The 19,497-nt window shown below is 36.6% G+C and overlaps 1 protein-coding gene across 1 annotated transcript in view; it reads right to left on the reverse strand.

Moving 5' to 3' along the window:
- Positions 1-19,497, reverse strand: part of LOC144272914 (transcription initiation factor TFIID subunit 4-like) — a 206,235-nt gene that overhangs the window by 121,325 nt on the left and 65,413 nt on the right. The window contains exons 11-12 of the mRNA XM_077831301.1: positions 2,566-2,696; positions 285-410 (exon numbers count right to left, since the gene is read on the reverse strand). Of these exons, the coding sequence (XP_077687427.1) occupies positions 285-410; positions 2,566-2,696 (257 nt within the window). The remainder of the gene's footprint in view (positions 1-284; positions 411-2,565; positions 2,697-19,497) is intronic.

A 19,497-nucleotide genomic window follows, 5' to 3' on the forward strand; every position in this document is an offset into this window, starting at 1 on the left:
GGTCACACTGGCAGTTACCCTGAAAGTCTGGTGTAAAAGTTACAGCTTTGCCTCTCCCCGGTGTAAAAACAGTCCAGGGCAAGGTTGGAGGCAGCTGTGAATCTCCTTCCCCTGGCCCCCAATGTGCTCTGCTAACACTGGGTACATCTAGAAGTCACTTATTCAACCTCTCCTACATCAGCCTTGACGAACTTGGCCAATGTATATATACTTTTTTTTGTTATACTACCTTTTGATATATAAATGCTACTATTTGTTTTTTAAAAAGGAAATAAAACAGGTACCTTGGCTGCCTTTAACAAAATTTCCCTCTCTTGTTCATCTTTTCTTTGCTTTTCTAAACGCTCCAACTGTTCAAAAAACTTCAGCTGTGATCGAACATCTGTAGCCTGTTCATACCATTCATCGTCCTGGGAAATAAGAAACAAGTCATCTTAATAAAGCTATAAATCCCTAAGTGTTAACAAACAAGATGTACATGGTGAACCAATTTATTACAATAAGAAAATGAAGCCAACAGATTTATTTGTTATATTGTAGCTACACAAGTAATTGATAAAATTATTTAATTAACATAACATTTTAAAATACAAAATATATGGACTGATTAATCAATGTCAGAGATACCACACACTTAAATAAATCAAAACAATAAATTAACTCACTGAAAAACTGTGGCATTTAATTTAATAATTCAGAAGACAATTAAACCTAGATATAAAATGCAGGTCCTATATTTATAGTTAACTGGAATACACTTATAGAAATTGTCAAAAGATGTAGAACTTCAAAAAACATTTACAACTTAAAACATAAGTTAAAACAGATCTATACTAAAAATAAAATGGACGAAAGTAAGGCAAAAAAACTATGAACACAACATCAGCACTCAACAAATAATCATTTATGACACTGGCTGCATGGGAGCATGTCAGACATTTTTATGGAGAATGAGGGAGTTATCTATTGTTTTTTATGAACATCACATTGCACCTCTGTTTATCTGCTTGGTACTATCCTGCTTTACTGCATGGAGTTAAAGTATAGGAATTTGATGGGAGGAAACAAATAGGAAACAAATAATGGCATACATAAGGCACTGTCAGAGAACGAAATTATTGGGAAGCTATTAATTGAGGAATACCCTCTTGCCTATGCTAGCAAGGTTTATTCTTCCTGGGCCCAAACCTGGGATCAAAGGGGATACTAATGTTCCTGGCCAAGGGAAGAGAAAAAGTTGGGGATAACTGAGCAGCAGTGGCTGCAGATGAGTCTCTGAGAGACTCACACAGAGGATGGGGCAGGGTGTCTGGGCTGCTATGTACCTTTGGATGAACAAACAATATGTTTATTTTCAATCACTTTAATCAGCCACTGGTCACAGACTCCTGAAAAGAAGATGTCTTGCAGATGGTAGTTAAGTACAATTGGGTCTGTCGCGTTTACATAGTTGGGACGCAGCCCTTCTGTTTCCCCAAGAGCCAGTTTAAGTGTGACTGGACCGTGGGGTTGAATCTTGGAGGTGAAGGAAGACAAGCCAGTCACCTGAAGGGTCCACCTAAAAGGAACTAAGAGGGGTCCAAATTGCCACTTCCCCTGTGATCATGACCTCTTCATCTTGCTTTGATACTAGTTTAACAGGGATAAAAATATCTTTAGTATTTAAGGTTAAGGAATAAAAATTTGATTTGTTTGTTAAAGATTTTCTATTTATTACCAGTGGTCAGAAACTATCTTGCAATCTCTTACCAGCGCTCCCATAGTGTCAGATACCCAAATTATGTCACTCTTCTGTAAAATTATGATCACCAGCAATAGGCTCAAAGGATAATTTTAACTTCAAAGAAAATGTCATTGATTATTCAAAGTGTTGAACCTCTGAATTTTCAGGCTGCTGGTCTAAGAAAAATATGTGGCATTTCCCTCCGTTATTAATGAAAATACACTAGATACGCATTACAAAACAGTTAACGCTGATTTAAAATTATCATTTTTCATTTCAGTTTCAGGCCAATATGCAAGATCTCATCTTTGTAGTCTCTGACGTATTCGTCGCTTAGACCAATGTTCCTTTCAGCTAATTCCATTTGTAACAGTACGTACTAATTTTTCTCACAGCCAAGAAGTAAGTAGAATTATAAGCTCTTTTAAAAGAAGGTTTACACATAAGGAAAGCAATTTCAATCCAAGATGTGGTTACCATGGTTCAGAGATAAGAGGCACTGAGAAGCAGCAATTTCAACCATGACCCACAGTTAGGAACAGTTTAACTGCTGTCCCACAAGAGATTTTAGTATTGTTAATTGAAATAATCAGACAATAGGGATTTAAAGGCAACATTCCATGGACAAGTTCTATCATAGAGAAAGGCACCTAATAAATAAATAAATAAATGGATAAATAATCTCATTAATTAAGCCTGGATAAATTCTGACCAAACCATGCCACAAACAGTGCAGATATTCCACCTATAGTCTGCTCAGAAAGGAAAGAATGGATTTATTATTGAAATACCTCAAACCATATCATTGGACAACATTCAGTACCACGTCTCTACATACTTACTTTGTGCGATTCCATTCGGTGCTGTGTTACCATTGTTACTTTTTCTATCACTGTTCTCAATCGGTTTTGTGTTGCATGGGAAATAAAGGTAACTACCTCAGCAGGCACATCTGTCATTCCTAATTTTTTAGCTGAAGCAGAAAAAAAAAATGAAATTAGCCTCCCAAAAACACCCCCTAACATTTCTCAGCACCATAACACAACAGCAATTACGAACACAGTACTTGAAATATCTCAAAAATGTCTCTCTTTAGTAAAGTTCCCTGGAAGGATTACTAGTCAGAGTACAGAGGGGAATGGAATGTATACAGTCTTAAGGTAGTGAAAAAATAAGGTACAATAGTCCTGAGAAGAAAATACAGAATATGCTGCAACAGACTATAAGGAAAGGAACATTTTTGGGGAAAACCTTATTGGAATAGCATTAGACACGCATAATAAATGGCTAGATATACATATCTTTCACGAGAGACACAAGCTGGGTGAGGCAATATCTTTTATTGGACCCACTTCTGTTGGTGAGAGAGCCAAGCTTTCGAGATACACAGTGCTCTTCTTCAGAACAGTCTCTGTCACCGATAGAAGTGGGTCCAATAAAAGATATTACCTCACCCACTTTGTCTCTCTAATATCCTGTGACCAACACGGCTATAACACCGCTGCATATCTATTTCACTTTCAGTTGTTTATCAACTTATTAGGTGACCATTTGAAAGAAACTTTGGTTTAAAACATTTTTTGCTAATAAAAAAATTGGTTAAGAGTAAATTCTGAAGATATCAATAATCTTTTTTGCTTTTTCTCTTTCAAGACAAAAGTTGCATGTAATGGATGGTTAATTATGCTTAGTCTATAAACGTAATCAGAGTTATAAAAAAATGTGAACATATGGAGCTTAGTATTAAAAAATCCTACAAGTGTATTTACACTCATGCATTTTACACCACTCTAGCAATGTAAAGGGGCTTAAATTGGGAGTAAATTATATTAATGCACATATTAAGGCTGCTTTACAGGACAAGAGCAGTGTGATGTGGGACTAGGGTAAATAAGAATCAGGCTGTAAGCATATCATTTTCATAGGTACTTAAGTGACTTAGGAGTCTTGGAACTTAAGCTCCTAATGGATTCAGTGCTTTCAAAAATATTGCACTATTTTTGTGCAAGCAATCTGTAAATTGTATCAGCATTTCTACTATCAACCCTGTTTCTTCAGCCTGAGGGAATTACTGAGTAACAGGCCACTATGACAGGCAGACACCATAGGCCAGCTGGGCCCAAACAGTTCCTCCTCATAAACCCCGCAACAACACTGCAATTAGAAGCTGCAGGGGATTTTTAGAGTTGTATTCTTTGACCTGCACTAGAGGAGCTCTTCTCAGATGAACTGCATTTCTTTGCAGGACTGGGTCCTACAGAAAGATATAGTGGGTTCTGTTTTAAATGACTGAACCTTAATGGCTATTTCAGACATGCAATGACATGAAAAAAAAGTTCTGCTTAACCATTGTTAAGATGAACCAACAAAAGTTAGGAAATTCAGTGTTGAGGCTGACATGTTCTCTAAAAATCTGCCTGATTACAAGTTCACAATTGTGCCTATTGCACCCAAGAGAAAGATCTGTGCCACTGTTTTAAATCTATTTGCCTTTTGTACTATAACAGTGACATTTAACACAATTTTTCAACGTGTTTCATTTTGTTAAATAACGCAATCCTTGAGTGTTATTCATCCATCTTTCTTCACACATTCGTGATCTCTTGAAAAGATTTGTGATTGCATTTTTAAACGCTTCTTATTATGTAAATGAAAGTTTTAAATGGCTTTTCTTTTAAAAGGCTGGAAAGTATTTATGAAGTTCACTGCAGTTTATCTGAGTAACTTTCTATAATACACACACACTGGGCCAAATTCAACTCTCAGTTCTGCTGGATAAATAAGAAGTAACTTCTTTATTTTCAATTGAGTCCATTTGGATTAATTTCAGTGTAAATGTGATCAAAATATGGCCCATTGCACACTATGTATTATAACTGCATATTTACTACACATGCTACCTGTAAAAAAATTCCTTACAATGTATTTGTCCAATATGAGACCACGAAACTTCAACTGCAGTTGGATTATCTAAAAACTATAATTGTAAACTAACTAATATTTTGAAGTTATTTTAGCATTTGCCGTTTTATGACAAGATTATACTAAGACCAAATATTTTACAGTCAAGTTCCTAAAAATCCACTGCTAGCCTTTGGCTGAGTGGTTGCTAGACACATAAAAAAAGTTCAGTTTGGTTCTTGTCAATCTGTGGTGCTTGCATGTCTTGACAAATCCCTTTCCTGGCCCAGGAGCTTATGAAAACAGGGGGACTGATAGTGAAAGTAGGAATAAGCTTTATCTTTAGTAACGCAGATAGTGTCATTATTGAATTTAAAAGTGTACCTGAACTTCATACCTTCTTCACTGTAATTTTATAGATTAAATATAATTAATAATCATGCATTAAGGAAATTTTGTCTTGAGAAAGCAAAGGCAAGACAGATTATAGATGAAATCTCCTGAATTTGCAGATGTACAGAGGAATTAAATTTTTCTTAACCAATAAAAGCAGGAACATTTATGGCACTTAAGAATTCGTCAATTTATTAAAATAATTAAAAATGCTGGAAATGCATTTCTAGACACACATTGCAAGCCTAAGTTCTGATCCTGCAAACATTTATGGACAATTAGTCCCAATGGGACTTATGTGAGTAAGAGTTCGTAGGACTGGGATCTTACATCCTATTCTTCTCAATGGAACTCCCTTTGTAGAATCAGGAAAAAGATTCTCAGGGAAATCAATGGGCATTCTGTGCATGGATTGGTGGCTTTGTCCCACTATTAACATACAAAGCTCTAAAGATTACATGAGATTTATACACAGTCCTAGTATTTTTATAATCATTAAACAGAACAACTTTTTTTTTAAATTGAGAGTATGAATGTGTGCTTAAATACAAGATGTTACATGGAAAAGTTCACACCCTGAAAGCATTTCCTGAATTGTTAATTAGAAAGATAATTTTCATTTAAAAAGGAGGGGACAAGCGAATAAAAACAGGAGAAGTTTAAAAACAAACATTTTTTCGTGAAGTGTTCATATTTTTTCAGCCAAACTCAACAGCAGTAAACCATCACATGTCTAAAAAATGAAGAAGAATCAGTGAACAGTAGTTTTAAATTGATATATACTTCTGTTATTTTAATGATGTGATTTAAAATGAACTGGCAGTCTTCAGCATCACCCTTGGCTTTATGTCAGCAAAGGGTTTGGTTCAGTCAATCACTGACATTACTGAAACAGTGAGCTGCCATTCACCAGCAGGGGGCACTGCAGTGATTTCTTTCTTTAGGCTATAGCACAATAGAAAAGTCGGTTGATTAAAAATGCATATTTCAAACAAAACTGTCATGATATAAGACTTACAACCACCATCTTCTAACAAAATGGTTTGGCATTTTTTCCATATGCACCACTATACAGTATTCTCTGCTACACAAAATTATTCATATATCGAAAATGCTGAAGTAATAGAGCCCAAAGTGAAAACTGTTTATGAATTCTGTTCCTAGATACAGCTATTGTAACTGAATTTATACTAAGCCATATGAAAAAGATTGTTTCCTGCAGCCTTTTCTTTCCCCATCTTTTCTTCAAGTTTTTGTACTGTAGTGTCTCTTTAAATCTGTATTTTATTACATCACTACAGTACATCATTCTCACACTTCCCAGAGCTGAATTCACCATGTCAACACATTTCTGATACTAATTTTTTCTTAAAGCCCCTCTGAAGACCTCTCAAGGTTAGCTTAGGCTGACAATGGTTTCACACTGTAGGCATAACCATAGGGAAGTTAGCAATATGTTTGTATGTTTTTGAATTCATCTTAGCTGCGACACTAAATTTAAAAAAATTCTCTTGGCCCTTCATTTGTTCTCTGATCTACATGTGGAACTAAAATTACTGAGAGCTGTACATGTAACTGAAGGCAGAATTGGGCCATTTGATTCTGTTGATGCAACCCTTACTCATGCAAATAAAGGCTATGTCTACATTAGAGACCTTACAGGAGCATAGCTGTACCAATGCAGCTGTGCCACTGTAATATTTCTTATGTAGCTACTCTATGCCAATGGGAGAGAGCTTTTCTGTCAACATAATTAAACCATCCCCAATGAGTGGAGGTAGTTAAGTCGGCAGAAGAAGCTCTCCTGCCAACGTAGTGCTGTGAACACTACCTCTTATACTGGCAAAACTTACGTTGCTTAGGGTGTTTTTTTTCACACCCCAGAGAGACATACGTTTTGCCTACGTAAGTGGTAGTGTAGACTTGACCTTTGTCCTTGAAGTCAATGGGAGTACCCATGTATGTAACTATTTGGGTGAGGAAGATTCGACAGATCAAACCCTTATTAAGCATATACCCTATGCAAACGTATCTAAAACTGTCAGTCAATAAAAAAATAAACCTAGTCACAACTAAAAGGATCTAGTAGAAGGATTCCATGAGAAAAAAATTCTGTTAGACAATTCTGGTTTTTTTTTGTTTTCTGGGTTTGTTTGTTTGTTTGTTTGGGTTTTTTTTGAGAAACAATGTTATAGCAATAATATATCCTTGAATTTCAGGATTAGTAAAATCACAGTTCCCATTTTCCAGGGCTCTAATTCCAGAAATATGACTATCTTGCTCTTATCACAATGGCATTTCCCAATTTTGAACATTTTCATTCTAGCAAAATAAAAAATTAGGCACTTTTTTCTACCCATATAGCTCTTGGTTAGGTTTTTCATTATAAGAAAAAAATAGAAATGCAGCATAGGCTTTCCATAAGCTGAATTCAATAGCACCAAACAAAGAGCAAGAAAAAGACCAGAAAAAAGATCATTTAAAAATAATTACAACTCAACTTGTCATCACATAACCACTGTGATGTCACAAAATCTCTCTTCCCACTCTAGGTCCTTTTAGCAAAGAAACATGAAATGGGGTAGGATGGTTGAAGTCCTGTTGGGATTATAAACCAAAAGCAGTGAGTATACCAGTGCTGGGAGGCTACATAAAGACTCTGGTTCCTTGAATAAAAATGGAAGAACTGCGTGATTGCAAATATACTTCTCAATAAATTGTACAATGTTACACACACTAGGCAAAGAATAACCTGGTCATTATGAACTTTATAAAAAGTCATGCATACAGTCCCTGCCAATCCCTTCTCAAGGTTCACTTCTGCTGTAATGCTCTAAAGAAATCAACCAAGTAAAGGCTATGATGAGGGGCAGATAGAGGTAACTGACTCATTTTATTTATAATTTTTGAAAATGCAAATGTATATATATGTAAAAAGAAAAGAAGTACTTGTGGCACCTTAGAGACTAACCAATTTATATGAGCATAAGCTTTCATGAGCTTATGCTCAAATAAATTTGTTAGTCTCTAAGATGCCACAAGTACTCCTTTTCTTTTTGCGAATACAGACTAACATGGCTGCTACTCTGAAACCTGTACATATATGTGTAAACATTGCATGTATTTGATTAGATGTACCTCTCTCCTGCACCATCCTTCGCATATGTCTTATCCTTCTTAGACTGTAAGCTCTTTTGGACTCTGACCATACTTCTGCATATGTTTAGAGACTAACCTTGACTGTGGCACCTTGTCACTACTGCAATGTAAATATTAAAAAGTACTCACATCTTAAACTGGATGTGTGCAAAGAGAGAGGGAATTAATATTAGAAAAAGGGTTAACTCTTTTGTTTACCAATGGATTTTCTCTTCTTTTTGTTGAAAAAGCTATTCTTTTCTTTTATTCAGAAGTGGAATATCCAGCCATACAGATTAAAAAAAGTTTAGGAACAGAGTGACTTTGCCTAAATACTGGTAGCCCTAATATTTTGGAACTTCTTACATACAGCTTGTAGCTTTGTGACCAAAAGACTGCACATATGGTAGTGGGTGGATGCAAAATACACACAATTAAAAATTCTAACAACTTTAAAAGATTGATCTGTAATTTAAACAAGTATTTCATTACAAGCTGCTTTGTTTTTACATTTGCTAAAATATATGGTGTATTTAAAAGCTAACATATTTCTAGGTCTTTACAATAACCTTACCAGTGCAATCCTGCAATTTCTCTAGACCTGCTGTGAAGAGGTAGAGTGGAAGAGCATCACCAAGGATATCAGTGGAGACTGAGCTGGAGCAAAGTAATGCTCCAAGTTACAACCTTGACAGATATCCCACTTGGATTTGAGTTTCTCATATTTTTCTTACAAGGTTTAGTGATAGTCAAAATCACGTTCCTCATCCATGTCTTCTTAGCCAAACCTCCACTGCACCAGATCTGTACATGAGGCATTAAATAACTGGTGACCAACTGCCTCAAAAGTGTTATTTCATGTAGCAAGAAACAGATTCTCCTTGCTCTCAGAGCAGCCAAAAAATGCGAACACTCAACTCCAAGGGGTGTCACACTCACATACAAAAGAGTGAGAAGATTTTCACTTTTAGCAAGTATATATTCCGTATAATGAGGTAAAACCAGTGGTGTAAGTACGGTGGTACGTTCCGGTACACAGTACCAGTAAGATATTTGTAGCTGGTATGGTGTACCAGAAAGACACAGGAGGAGCCCTCCCGCAGCCCTTTCACGCAGCTGTGTCTCGAGTCCTCCTGCCTGGGGTCTCTACGGCAGAAGTCTCCAGCGCAGCGGGAGGAGAACAGAGCCCTCTCTCCTCTTCCCCCCTCCCCAGGTAACGTGGAATGGATGTGGATCATGGGAAGGTGATGGGGAGAGCATGCGGGTCCTAGGCTGGGGGCAGGGAGGAGTCATGTGCGGGGTGACATGGGGAGGTCACACGGGCCTCCCCTCTGTGTCCCTCTCATGAATGCAGTGTACCGGCAAGCAATGATTTCTACTTGCACCACTGGGTAAAACAACCTGGTTATATATTCAAATGTGTTAAGATCAAACTATGGTTCAACCAACATTCACTCAAAACTGTAAGATGTAGCAACACATGCACAGCAAGTATAAAGATTAGAATAGATCTTGTAAAAGAAAAATAACCTCACACTTTTTATATAAAAGAGTTTATATTAATGTTAATTATGTATGATAGGCCTCAACAACCTCAGAATCAACATACAGCAGTATTATCCTGATACTGGCATAAAAGTCACTAAAACCTGAGATGTACTGTTTTTACAAATGTAAGTGCCTCAGAATTTTTACTGACAAATTTCAGGTCATGAGTAATGAGAATTTTAAAGTTTACCACTGTCTGCTTAGTTATACTGGAAGTCATAAGGTCTAACAGTTTTGTTATGATTCAACTGTAACTATTTTGTTGACAAAACTACAAGCTGAAAGCTTCAAAAAACTTATATTTTCTACTATTTAAAAATGCTGAAAAGAGATGCTATATTAATCTTTGCAGATAAGGTTTTAAAGAAGCAAAAGCTATTTTAATAATTTATACGTTAAGAGGATTGACAGGACTGAGATGCAAGAGAAAAATTGTTTTTATTTTCAAAACATCAGGTCTGACCTTGGTTACTGATGTGATAAACTATTGAAAATCTGTAGTGTTTTTGCATATTTAAGTTACAAACAGACAATCTTAAAAGAACAAGTTAAAAACAATTTAGAACATCAAAATGCATTTAGGACTAGGCTCTGTCTGGACCTTGCATAGGTAGTCTAGGAAAGAGCACAATTACCCTTCCTCTATTTGAGCCCTATACAAAGGTCAGGCACCACTGCAGAGAGCACTCTGCCAGCACCACTGCAGTGCTAACCATTCAAAATGTACTAGTGGTCCTTCAAGGTTTAATTCCTTTTTTCATAGAATTCCCTCTTCCACATCCCTCAATCTTCCTCTTGCTCTCCCTTAGACTTTATAGTATTAGAAAGAGAGAAAGCCCAGAATGTACTGTATGGCTGTATTATATTAAGCTCAATGGTCCATCTCCTACAGAATACAGCCAGTTCTCAAACACTACTGTGTTCATAGATAAGTAGAGAAAACTGTTTTGGAGAGCAGGGACTATTGCATGAATTAGGGAAAGAACAGATTGTTAACACAAGGGGTTCTTAATCTGTCCCACCACCTTGTAATTAGCTCAGATACTCTGGTTACCATCTCCAGACCAGAGGAAAAGCTCTGTGAAGCTCGAAAGCTTGTCAATTCCACCAACAGAAGTAGGTCCAATGAAAGATATTACCTCATCTACCTTGCCTCACTCACATCCTGGGACCAACGTGGTTACAACAACATTGCAAGGAACTGGGGAGGCTTATCTAGACAAGTAAGATGACTGAGATGCAGGGATCTAATAAGCATGTCTATGGGGGACAAAAAAAGACGTGGTATCTGGACAGAAAAAGAGGCTGCCAGTCTGACCAGATGGGTTACAGAAGAGTTTGCTTTTTTCCCTCCTCTGTAACTAAACTGATAAAGCCTTGTCTCAAGTAGTTTAAAGAGAAGTGTAAATCTAGATGTGCTAAACAAATAGTTCTCTTAAATTCATTTTCTCTCTTTTTAATAAATCTTTTTATTAAGATTTCTGTTAAGTAATTTCATGCAGATGTCACCAAAGAGAAAAGATTCCTTTGTGTGTTTATGATAGGTTTCAGAGTAACAGCCGTGTTAGTCTGTATTCGCAAAAAGAAAAGGAGTACTTGTGGCACCTTAGAGACTAACCGATTTATTTGAGCATGAGCTTTCGTGAGCTACATCCGATGCATCCGATGAAGTGAGCTGTAGCTCACGAAAGCTCATGCTCAAATAAATCGGTTAGTCTCTAAGGTGCCACAAGTACTCCTTTTCTTTTTGTGTTTATGATGGCTCACTTGCTATGGAGTTAGATAAAAGAGGCTATTAGAGGGACAAGCAGGAAAATCAAAACAATAACATAGATAAGAATCCTTGAAGAAACAATGGAAAAACTGTTAATTGTGGAATATCCACTACTGGCTCCATCCAGGTTAGAATGGTTTACTCTTCCAAGGTTAATCCTGGGCTCAAAGTAGGATACTAAACCATTATAGGACCCTGAGCCTAAAAAAGAAAGGGCAGGGAGATTGAGTGAATTGAGACAGGTGACCAGGGAGTGTCAGTGAGTGCTGACACAGATGCAGAAGACAGCCAGATTGATCAAAAGTCGGGCTCTGCAGAAAGTAGGCTGTAACTTGGTTCCCTAGAGAATGGGGGACAGCAAGTCTAAGTCATGTCTACCTAGGGGCTTGAAGGGAATGCCAAGCATAGGCAAGACGGTATGTACACAGGCCTCATTTTACATCAATTTCTGATCGCTGTGCACCTTTTGGCACAAAAATCATACTTTGTTTTGAAGAAACTACATGCGTCACTGTATACTATTAAAGGCTCGCAAAGGGAAACCCTTCCAGGTGCTAAACCCATTAAGCCTAGAAAGTACCAAGACTGGCAACATAGAATATCCCAGAGTCCCAATCAGAGGGTGGTTGCATTTACAGGATCCCAACCCAAAGAGAAGTGGAGGCACAGACCTGTAATTTGAAATGGGTGCTCTGGGAGAACTACAAAATGATCTTGAAAGGTGCAGCCTATCTAGGGACAATGATGCTAACTTCTAAAACTACACCCATCCATTGTGCATGTCTAATACTGGAGAAAAACTTGGCAAGCCAAAAAAACTGTTCATTATGACCACTGAAAAATTTGTCAATGAACCCCAGTTTAATCTGGTTTCTGAAAGCAGTAGAAGCACGATATGTAGTGGTCTAAGAAGTGTAACGGTATTTTAAAACAAATCATATTTTTACATTCCCATGAGTGCAGCATGAAAACCTCAAGTCAGATGATTCAATACTGAGAGGGAGAGAGAAAAACGGTGCAGAAGCCTTTAAGACGAATTACAGTGTTCTCTGGAAAAACATTGCAACGTTAGTTAGTCTAACACATTTTAGAAACTGTATTACCTTTCCCTTTTTTCCTTTAAAGATCCTTGATGCTGCTGCTCATTGACCAATGACTTCCCCCTCCACAAAGATGTCCCAGCATGTTTTGAGAGTTGGTGACGTTAGTACCACCATTAGAGCATGGAGTCTGCCTATGGGGATAATGCAAGTCAGCTTTATTGCAATATTGAATGGTTCTCTGAGGTTTTCTTTTTATTGTTCTTATTTTACATCCTATCTTTATACTGACAAGCTATACATGAGGTGGAGAGTACCACCAGGATGAATCTTTGGGAAATACTGCTCCAGCTCAACCCTCCTTTGCAAATATCAATAACTTCAAGCCATTCACAGGCAAACCCTTATTTTGAGGCAGCAGGTGGTGTTGTGGAAAGCCATGAAGGCTAGAACCATCCTCCAGAGATAGCAGGATCTTTAAGAAAGACCATTACATGGGATTCATAAAACAAAAGCATGGTACTATGCTGAAGACAGTACTTTAATTCTCTATGTGTTTTGGGAACTAAGTAGTATGACCATATTCTCAGTTCTATTACAATAAAATCCCACAAAAAATAGTAATTATGACAGTAGAGACCAGCTGCAGCTGCATTTTATTTATAAATACTGATGTTCTGAACAAATCTAAATTTCAGCTTATTTTGAGGGACTACGTTTTGGTGGAAGAACATCAATACTGGTATGTAAGTTAGCCACATAGTGTGCAAGTAGCACTGCTGAAAGCATAACAGAAGCTATGCTGTGTTGTTGCACAGAAGAACAATAAAAACAAAACCTTAGAAATACACAAAAAATATTGAACAAAAGCTGTCTTACTTTTATAGAAAGGCAAACTCCAGGCTCTCTAGTGGTACTGATGTTACCATTCCCAGGCATGCTGGGACATCTTGTAGAACAGGAAGTCTAATCGTGGATCTATTAAAGAAAATAGAACAATACAATTTAACAGTTTGTTGAAATGCCTACTAATTATGCTTATTATCAGCAGCATTGCTAAATAAGATCAGAACATTTTTTCTTTTTTCAAGGAAATAGTTAAAGGTCACCATTTCACAAAATTTGGTTGCCCTAAAATGTTTGACATTATCAGATGCAAAAAAAAAATAAAATAAAATAAAATAAAAAAGTAGTGTCTATACAACAGGCACAATAAACACATTTTCTTGTCCTCTCTCAACACACTAGCTTTGAAGATCTGGGCATGCACATTAAATATGTAGAACTACTGCAAAATTTCTAATCTGAAATTTTTAGCAAATTAATTCAATGAGATAATTACCCTTTTACTTCCACTGACAGATCTGTGCATTCCCTAACAGTAATATGAAACTACAGACATTTCAAACGCTAAATTCATATATACATCTACCACACAGTCTGTGTCATGTCTCTACAGATGACATATTAAGGATCCTTTATGGGAGCTGGAAAAGGTTCCCAGACTTGGCATGCAAAGAATCTTTCAAATTAAATGATACGATACCTAATACAAAACCTCTTGTTAAAAGAGGCAGCTGGGATCAGGGAATTTCACTGATGGGATCAGGACTGCCCATGTTGTTAGAACAATACATGACTCCACAAGGCTACGCTTGAGGAGGACTAACATTTCCTAGGTACATTATGCAAATGTTAAAACTACCTCCAAAACAGTCAAGGGTAATTTCCACAGATATGCAGGGGAGGGGAGGGTCATGACAGAAAGATGCTGGTAGATAAACTGATATGGAAAGGAACATTTCTGTTTGAAGGCAAATCAGTTCAAGAATAAAAAGTTAAAGTCCAATGGTGAAAACAACAAAATCTTTTCAATGTGACAGAGGAAAGCAGAAGGAAAAAGTAATACACAGTTATCTGATGGGCAATCACATGGCTTAAAATATGAGAACAACAGCTATAATCTAACCAGATATAAAAGCCATTAACAGTAAACCAAACACAGACATAAGTATACTTTTACGTTACCACTGTTCCATATCTAAAAGAGCATCATCAGTAGTACAAGTACCATCTTATTCAAACACAAATGTCACTGTTGATAAACAGGCAGACAAAATAGTGATGACAGAATGCCTATATTTATTATTTATTAAACTAATAACAAATGCTCAGAGAAAATTAGACAGAAGGCTCTAAAACCTATTGGAATGCTCTTCATGGAACAAGGCCAATCAGATTTTCTAGGCAGTTCTAACACAATATCAAATGCCCTCCAGAGCATTCAGATTATTTAAAAAAAACACACAAAAGCACACGCACACACACACACACACACACACACAGAGCTGTTTTACTCTGTGATGCCATTACTGTGTACCTCCAGAATATAGAGTCCTTGAAAAGCTTTTAGTTCTCAGATTTTTCTTTCTGTGTGTTGTATCATGCATTCATGCAGTAGGCACAAGAACCAAGGATGTGTTTATGAAGAATACTCATTTAGACAGAAGAACAGTCAATATTCTGGCAGACAGAGCTTAGAGATATCATACAAGAAGAGTAAGAACAGGGTATATCTAAATTATGTTGAACCTAATCCTTGCAATTTTAACATTGACAAACAATGGTTTCAAAGTATCACACAGAGCTACTCTGCAGATACTATGTTTAAGAATAACCTATGGCCTCCTACTATCTTGGCCATTAGAACCTGGACACATTAAAGAGATGCATTTTCAGATTTCTTGAAGGCTATATTTCCCTGCCAAGAGATTTATTTAGAATAAGCAAGGTGCTACAATACTCATATTAATAGTATTGTAGGGAAAATTAGGCACATTGTGTCTTGTCAAGTAAGAGTTTTCTTTGCATAAAACAAGGAGGTATAAATATTTGATCACTGATCACCAGACAAAACTTTAAGAAAAATTAATTTTATAACTCAAAATTAACAATAACTTGAATGAATGGGGGATGAAAACAAAGCTATCATGATTCTTTAATAAATATTGAAATAAGGTGGATAGTTACTCTCGGTTAGATATGGCTGACAGTAGATTTTACTTCCCTCGCTTCCTATAACAAAATATATACATATGTTTTTAAGTACTTCACACTTCGAATGGTTCTGGTTAGCCAACTGCCCTATACCGAGAGAGAGAGAGAGAGAGAGATAGAGAGAGAGCAAGGAACAGCATAAGCCAAAGAACAGTATTTCAGGCTTATGTTTCATTATTCTTGCTGTAACTGAGTTATTTCATGGCCATGTCAGTCTAACCTATGACATTTTGGGGTAGTCAAACTAAGAGCAAGATATAGATTGTGGTGTTCTTTGGTTGGGTTGTAAATAGAAAAGGAAGTCAGGTGGAGTCAAGACTGAGCTGTGGGAATTTGTATTTTCTTACAAATCCTAAGATTACCGGGAGATTGCATTTTGGTGACCTGGAACCCCAAAAAAGGGCTTTTTGAAGGCCAAATAAAGTTATAGGGCTCATCATTTCTACAGAGACCAAGTACAGGTGACATTCTCCTAAACAGTTTTTCAAGAAAGACGGTGTGAGAGAAAATATTTTTACCCCATTGTCCCATTTAATGGGCTAATATTAAGAAAAGGAAAATTTAGGATGACCATCAGAATTTCCACAGAAAATGGGATGTGTTACATTGCAGAATAGGTTCCCCCAAAAAACAATAGGGATGGGAACCAATTACTAACAATATTTATAATTAGGCCAGATGATACACTACAAAATGAACAACTGAGAACGATCCTGCATTGGCAAGAAAATGGACTAGTTGCCTCACCAGGCTTTTCCCCTCATGTACAGCTTTTACAATCCTTCAAGTTTTCTTGAAGGCCCACTAAAGTTGTGCAAAGAGTAAGGTTAATGCCTCTGTTGTTTAGCCATTGTTATGGTCAAGTCATATATTTTGTACAACTTCTCATTTACCTTTCATGGTTCCTACAGTGTATGCAGTTCTTATTTTGTTCCTGTGTGTTAACAGTGATCACGGATGTTCTTTGCTTCCTTCTCTTCTTGTAGCTTTTCCCTTTTGCCTCAGTTTTAGTTGTCAATGTATATAAACAAATTCTTCTTTTGTTTCACCCTTTATTTGTGTCCTCTTACCTTCATTTAAATGCAATATAAAATAAACTGTAGCCTAATTTTTATTTGCCCTCACAATCAAGCAGCAATTTATACATAAGATGAATCACGGTGATTCTACTTTTACCAGAACTGCTACTGCGAAAAAAGAGTAAACTCACTCTTACAATTATCCACTTAGGAGCTGTGACACATTATGTATTGTGGTCCTGCCAGTTTACTGCACAATGGAAACTCAATTCAAAGAATGTCCATGTAACAGCTACTGTTTAAAAGCTAGTAAAGCTAAGAGATAGTCCCTATCCACCAAAAACTAGTCAAAGAACAACTCAAAATTTAAAAAAACAAAAACAAAAAAACAAGCACAAATTATCCAACTTTATTTTTCTGTTTTCTCTCCGAAATGAAAACTAGTAACTATCACTATTATTTATTGGGTAAGTGCAGCCATGGCATGGGGCTAATAAATTTTTCTCGACTCATCAAGGAAACACTACCCAGGTGTGCTAACGGAACAAGCATAAGGGTCTGTCAAATAAAAACATACGGCACAAGCAGGCACAAGAGAAACTGTAGCCTTTCAAAAAAGAAGAGGCAGAGTGTTGTGTGCGCCATTGTGTTGTGCTGCCACGCAGAAGAATCAGGTTTTAAACTTTATGATTCTGGGTAGAACCGCAACAAAATACATTGCCTAGTACAGAAACATTCATTCTTGATTTTGAATCAAGACAGAGGTTGAATCATCAAAATCCTTGCCTTCATAGATGAACAAATAGCAACAATTACTATCCAAAGATGACAAGACACAAAGGTACATAGAGAAGGAAGTAATTTAGGCAATAAACTAGTGTCTTTGCATTAATGCACCTTTCAGCTATTTCTTATATTTAGAAGGGTCAATAATATTTATATTTAAAATAAACAATGGACTATAATTCTGTCAAGTTACTGTAGAGATAAGAATGTACAATATTTTAAGAAGAAACCTCTTTTACTATAACTTTGAGGCATTTGGCTGGTGGTAACTGCCAAAGACTGCATAGCATCTGCTCTCACTTTAGCAGTTTATATTCTGACTCTAGTGAATGGAAGCATAATCTCTGAAACAGCCTTTGGGGAACACTACTGAGTTTCTCTACAGAGCTCTTGCTCAGAGATGAGAGAGCGGGGGATTAATATTACAGAAAACTTGAAAAAACCAGCTTCTGAGACAGGAGTGAATAGCAGTGTCCTGATACTGTACATACCAAAGTTCTTTCTTTTACTGGAACATTAGAAAGGTGCCCTAAATACTAAAGTGATTATTAAATATGAAAAGCTTTCAAGATGGAAAAAACTTCCCAATTTTAAGCCATATTCAGATAAACTAATGTAAGAAAAAAGTGAATTTTACCTTGTTTGTCAATAGGCATAATACAAAAACATGAGATAATAGTGGGTCCAATATCTGAGACTTTCCTTTTCCTAGTGTGTCTAAGAATGTGACAGTCTCCTTTGGTTAGTCCTTGTGTACCTAGGCATACCAACACGTGGTCAGACTGATTTTGTGATACTCATACAATCCCATTATTTTAAATGCCCCGTAGCACAAACTACTGAATTTTGTGTGGTCCTCTGAGAGCAACAAAATCTGACCACACACAGTGAAAACAAAGCTTTTAAAGCTTCAAACTCAGCTGCAGGAATTCTCTCCTCAAGAGCCATGGATACTAAATAGTAGCCACTAGTGAACCCCAAAGCCACTTTCAAAACTACAAAAGACTTTATATAAAGCCAAAATAAAGCTCTAGAAACAGCAGCAAGAGCTCACTAGGAGCAACCACTCTCTTGGATTCCCTGCTTTTGAGAAGCAAATCCCTGCAGCTGCTTTTAAAAGCTTTGAAAGTTTCATTTTCAATTATCAAAGCCAATAAAGTTTCAAAAAACAGCCACAGGGATTTGCTTCTCTGAGGAGCAAACCCCAAAAGGCAAATGGTGAACAGTGTGCTGTGTTCTGTGGCTCTTAAAGTATGTACAGAGTCTTCTAAGCCCGACACTTCAAATTACAACTCCATGTCGGGCTGCAATTGTTATACCCAGAAGAATTAATTAAGGCTTTCATGGCAACTTTATTAGTGACTTTCCAGTTATTTTCATACAGTTTTTAGGTCTCATTTTCTTTGCTTTTTGTTTTGTTGCACCAGTATACAGTACAATTACAGCAGGCCTAACAATGGTTTTTCCAAAGACTTGCACTAAAAGCTTGTGGATTTCATAATCTCAGACAGCAACCACCAGATTCCCAAAAATTTGCACTACTATTTTCTTATAGTAACTTCATATGATGACATCATCATAACAACATTGGAATAAGATAATTGTGGACTTACATGGCATTTATTTCCTCACTACAGCCCCAGTACTGCAAAGGGACTACTTACAGTGCATAAAGCAAAGCACATGAATATGTCTTTGTAAGATGAGGGTCTGTCATAGTGTAAAAGGGTTTCCATACATTTACGCTGAATTTACGAAGTATGAGACTAAAGGTAAAATTTCCAAAGCCACCTAAGTAACATAAGAGCCTAAATCCCACTTTCAAAGGTGACTTGGGCATTGAAGAACCCAAGTCTCGTTGAAAGGCAATGGTATTTAAGATCCTAAATCACATTTTAAAATGGGACTTGCGTGGCTTTAAAACTTTACCCTAAGTCAAAATAAAATTTAGTTTTCCTGACATTTTTAGATCTTATGTGGCCATCACATTTAGCCTAGTTCACGCTTAGTTCAGAGTAACATAAAATAAATACTGAGCATAATTACTTGCCATTTTTTAAATGTCACTAATTGAGTGTTTACTTTTTAATTTCTTTTCTTAATTGTCAAAAGAACTGT

This window comes from Eretmochelys imbricata, chromosome 12 (genome assembly GCF_965152235.1).
Source record: "Eretmochelys imbricata isolate rEreImb1 chromosome 12, rEreImb1.hap1, whole genome shotgun sequence".
NCBI classification, from domain to species: Eukaryota; Metazoa; Chordata; order Testudines; family Cheloniidae; genus Eretmochelys; species Eretmochelys imbricata.